Here is a 5028-nt window from a genome sequence, read left to right as displayed (position 1 = left end):
CTCGCGCGAGCCAGGCTGCCAAGAAACGGATTCCATTTTCGTTTCTCGGCAGCCAGGCTCAGCGGGGCATTCTGCAGGCGTCGGGCCAGGTTTAGATAGGAGTTCAGGCAACAATCATCACGACGGTGCATCCCACTGGTCAGGTCCGGCCAAATACACAAACCAAATGCGCCCTTTGTTGGCTTGTTGGAGCAGTCTCTCTGTTAGACGCGGGCCAGGATGCGGACGCGGCGTGAGCGCTCGGCCATGGATTGCCCACTAGGAGATAAACGGCGATCGACCTGGCCTCTTCTGATAGGCTCTCCCGCCACTTCCCCCAATCCAAACATGCCATCCACCCATCTCCACTCCTTCCTCATCCCACGGCTCCACGCCCACCACCTGCTCGACCGACCGCCTGACGCAGCGCAACAATGGCTCCCGCGCTCACCTCCAACCCGCCCTCCTTCCGCCCCATCTCCTCCCCGCTCCGCCGCCGCGCCGCCACCGTCCTATGCCGCGCCGGCAAGCCCGGGAAGGACTCCGGGGCGGATGACGACGCCGCCCCCAAGAAGATTCCCGGCCTCTTCGCGGACTTCGGCAAGCTGACCGACGCCAAGTCGCTGATACCGGCGCTCGCGTCGCCCGCGGCGGGGTCGCTGTTCGCGGGCGGCGGTAGGGGCCGGAAGGACCCGCAGACGGTGTTCGTCGCGGGCGCCACGGGGCAGGCCGGGGTCCGCATCGCGCAGACGCTGCTGCGGCAGGGCTTCGCCGTGCGCGCAGGCGTCCCGGACCTCGCGTCGGCACAGGAGCTCGCGCGCCTCGCCGCGGCGTACCGGCTCATCTCCCCCGCCGAGGCGCGTCGGCTCAACGCCGTGGAGTCGGGCTTCGACGACCCCGAGGCGATCGCCAAGTCCATCGGCCCTGCCGCCAAGGTCGTGGTCACCGTCGGCCCGGCCGAGAAGGGGCCGGAAGGCGGGGCCGTCACCACCGAGGACGCGCTCCGGGTGGTGCAGGCCGCGGACCTCGCCAGCGCGGCGCACGTCGTCGTCGTGTACGACAAGGGGTCCGACGGCAGTTTCGGGGGCGGTGGGTCCACCTACAATGTGCTCGACGGTTTCACGACCTTCTTCAACTACATCTTCTCCCGCGTCCAGACGCTGACGCTGAGCCAATTCTTGGCCAAGGTGGTCGAGACAGATGTCAGCTATACACTAGTCAAGGCTTCACTCACCGATGACTACAGCCCTGAGAGCTCTACGCCCTGGTCCTCGCCAAGGAGGGAGCATCGTCCAGCACAACGTCCACCACCGACACCGGCAAGGTATGTAGCTTTCCTAGCATTGACTTTCCAATGCTCACTATTTAAAGGTCTATGTGTTGTTTCTTACATGCATTGCTATGTGCGTTTATGTTTTGTGTTAGGTGTCAAAGTCACAGATTGCGGCCCTTGTGGCTGATGTCTTCTCCAATGTGGCAGTCGCCGAGAACAAGGTACGGAAACTATATCGATATGTACCTGTATGTGGTAGTTTGATATTACCTTGCATCTAAATTTAGGGCATGCTTATAGCCTTATACATATTTACTGGTTAAAAAATCAAGTTTCATCAGCTAAAGTAATATTGATGATAGACTGCAATACGGGCATCCATTTAAATGCTGGCTAGTTGCTTCTGTCAATCTGTTACGGGGAACTAGGCAATTTCAAATGTTCTTGACGATTAAGAAGCAATCAAATGCAGGCATGCAACAGGTAGAAAAATAGATATTTATGTCACATAAGTAAGAAAGGATAAATACATTCTCTAGTTCTCAAAATTTAATTCCTCAAGATTCAGTAAATCAGTGGTATTGCAATTCGAAGTTTGAAAATATTATGATCTCCCATTGTGGTAGATGCAATCAGTAGCAGTCTCGAGCTTGAAATTGCAAAACCATATGAAAAGTAATCTGAATGCACTTTGAGTAGAGCAGATGAAAAGGAACACAAATTTTGATTTATTGCCGATTAGCCTACATCATCGAAATCTAACAGAATGAGAAAGCTTCTGCTCTGTTCTTGCATAATGGTGCTCCACTAAATTGCCGTCTTGATCATTTCAGAGAAAAGTTTCAAATTCTGTCACTAATCTTCTTCTGTTATATGATAATAAATATGTTTCTCTTTCATCTCTGCACGTGTTTTGTTTTTTCTGCTTTATAGTTTTTATACCCCTTATATGCAGTTATAGGGACAACAGGAAATTGAGTGCCCCTCATTTGGTTTTGCTTTTACATCCGTGGTGCTTGTTACTCAGTTGGCAATTAAATTGACAATTGTTTTCTTATCTTCCAGGTTGTTGAAGTTTCAACTAACTCATCAGCAACATCAAAGCCGACAGCAGAGGCTTTCGTGTGAGTAGCTAAGACCATTTTTAGTTCCCTGATAAGTTGTGGTGTGATTCCTTTGTTATGGATGGAATGCTATTTGTGTCTTGGATTATCTAACAACATTACCATTGAAATGCTGAAAAGAAAATGGATGGAAATGATGCGAGCAGTTCAAACTGTTGTGAACCTTAATGCGCAAAGGATAACTTCCATACAGAGGAAGAACAAAAGTAATGATTTGATTGGGGCTAGGGTATTAGAACGGGAATAAGCAGATAAGTTTGGTTGAGAAAATATTAGATACAAAATAGTTTAATTCTTCTTTGTTTGATTCATAATGAAGGTTATGTTTTTTATGAGAATGTCTCGAGTGAAGAGATAATCTCTAAACTTACAAAGAATCCTTACTGCACGGTATCAATCATTTTGCAGATGTATGCTTTACTCTTAGTGCTGTATTCTTTTGTATTTCAATCTCGTTGTTCTGACACATTTTTTAAACTATGTTAGTGTAGTTGTTTTATTATTAGCTTTTTACATAATGTTTGTTGCTGTACTCATGAAGTGTCAATTTAACTGACCATTTGAGGTGTTTGAAAGCCGTAAGTCTGCAAAACATCAAAATTACCTTACGATTCATTACTTATTCATTTCTTCTCAATGCGTGCATGTTTTCTCTGCAGAGCTATCCCTGAAGATAGTAGAAGAAAGGAGTACCAAGAAGCTGCTGCAAAGGCACAGGCAGAAGAGGAGGCCCTTGCCTCCCAACGAGCTAGTGAAGCTGAAGCGGCTGCGAGCAAGCTCGAAGCCAAGGCGAAGAAGGCGCCCACCGAGGAGGAGGCACCCTCAGAGGAGGCAGCTGCTAGCCCGGTGAACGGGGCCCAAGCCTCTCTGGAGAACCTCCTGAGCAGAGCCAAAGGGATTAGCACTGACTTCTCCTGGGAGAAGTTCAGCACACAGCTTGCAGAAGCGACGACTCCTCGAACCTCAACGGAGAAGGAACCGAAGGCAGAGATCGCCACGGTGCGAGGGCAGGCGAAGGCAAAGAAGCTTGCACCACAGAGGGCCGTCGTGAAGCCAGCGGCGCAGAAGGTGAAGCAACAACCGAAGCAGCCGGAGTCCAAGCCTGAAGTTAGGCCAGTGTTCGGCGGCCTCTTCAAGCAAGAAACGGTGTATGTGGACGACGACTGAGCCAAGGAGAGCCGGTTTATCCTCCCTGCGTGATTTTGTCCAAGCTTTTGTATGCTCTTGGAATGTGAATGAGTAAATCTGTGTAAATTTGGCTGTAACAACGATTGCTCTGTCGATGAATGATCATATCCCCATTTTCAGTACAGAACTTCCATTGGCCTCATGGGTTTCCGGAAAGGTCCAAACTGTCACGTTTATCTGATAAAAGGAAAGGGACGTCAAATCTGTTAGAAAAAACAGCAGTAGCTGAAAAGAGAGGCTTAATTTGCTTAATTTTGAGCTGTGATTACATACTATTGCTGGTGCGTTTAGCCATTATTCTTGTTGGTGACTTTATCCTCTTATTTATAGTTGAAAGATACTACAAACCAGCGGCTTGCTAAAGCAAAGATTTGACTACACTTGACTTACTAATAGAAAGCCTTGATTGGTTGAGTTGACTCAAGCATGCGCAGTCTAAGGAAACTTAGTAACTCAAGTTAGTACATGTCACATCAAATCTTCGAAGGTTCGAAGGTTAATTAGAAGGACTAAATATATTAATTATAAAACTAATACACGGATGAAGGCTAATTCGCGAGATGAATTTATTAAGCCTAATTAATTCATGATTAGCACATGTTTACTGTAGCATCACATTGTCAAATCACGGACTAATTAGGCTTAATAGATTTGTTTCGCAAATTAGCCTCCATCTGTGCAATTGGTTTGTAATTAGTCTATATTTAATACTCTTAATTAGTATCTAAATATTCGATGGGACAAAAACGTTAGTCTGGACTAAAGAACCAAACACCCCCTAAGGAACTAGCTGCCTATACTAATACTCACTGATGGAAAAGTGAGCATTAGTCCCAGTTGGAAAGAGTCATATCTCTCAAATATCCAACCAGGACTAATCTTTGGGACTACAGGTCCCCATCTTTAGTCCCAGTTGGTAATACCAACCGGGACTAAAGACTTTTTTTTCTTTATACCCCGAATTCTTTTTCATATTAATGCTAGTTGTTGCTTCACTTATTTATATATATATATATATATACACACACATATATACATCCTTAGCATACACTACTTACACGTATACGCTCGTATTGTGTGCATGTCATATATATATTTTATGATAGTATATGCATAATATTAATTATAACTACTATATACACAATTCTTAGTATATTATACACATCAAACTAGTATTAATACAATTACTATATATACAATAATTTATCCTCGTAATTCTTAGAATCCTCCCGTCATGGTGTTGCTCGGTTCGGCTATTGAATGTCCATCGTAATAAAATTCTCCTATGGGATTTATCACCTCATCCACCAAAATTCTATGAGTGCTTCTTGGATTGCCAAAAGCCTTTCCTTCTCCAAGAGTTCTTCGTGAATCCACCACATCTGTGTCGGTGTTTTAACCCGGCAACCTATTGTGGCGGATCCACTTCGGATTAGCTTGATTAGCCAGGGTTAAGCCGCCTAA

The 5028-nt window shown here is 46.2% G+C and overlaps 1 protein-coding gene across 1 annotated transcript; it reads left to right on the top strand.

Moving 5' to 3' along the window:
• The first annotated feature begins 326 nt into the window (after nucleotides 1-326).
• LOC101779776 (protein plastid transcriptionally active 16, chloroplastic) lies at nucleotides 327-3706 on the top strand. The gene is given in 5 exon segments (XM_012847079.3): nucleotides 327-1233; nucleotides 1236-1303; nucleotides 1405-1473; nucleotides 2318-2376; nucleotides 3036-3706. Coding segments are annotated over 5 exon segments (1524 nt in total). The 5' UTR covers nucleotides 327-413; the 3' UTR covers nucleotides 3544-3706.
• The last annotated feature ends 1322 nt before the right edge of the window (nucleotides 3707-5028 follow it).

Source organism: Setaria italica, chromosome VI (genome assembly GCF_000263155.2).
Source record: "Setaria italica strain Yugu1 chromosome VI, Setaria_italica_v2.0, whole genome shotgun sequence".
Lineage (NCBI taxonomy): Eukaryota > Viridiplantae > Streptophyta > Magnoliopsida > Poales > Poaceae > Setaria > Setaria italica.
The sequence above is the reverse complement of the archived record's forward strand: the minus strand, read 5'-3'. Positions and strand labels throughout refer to the sequence as shown.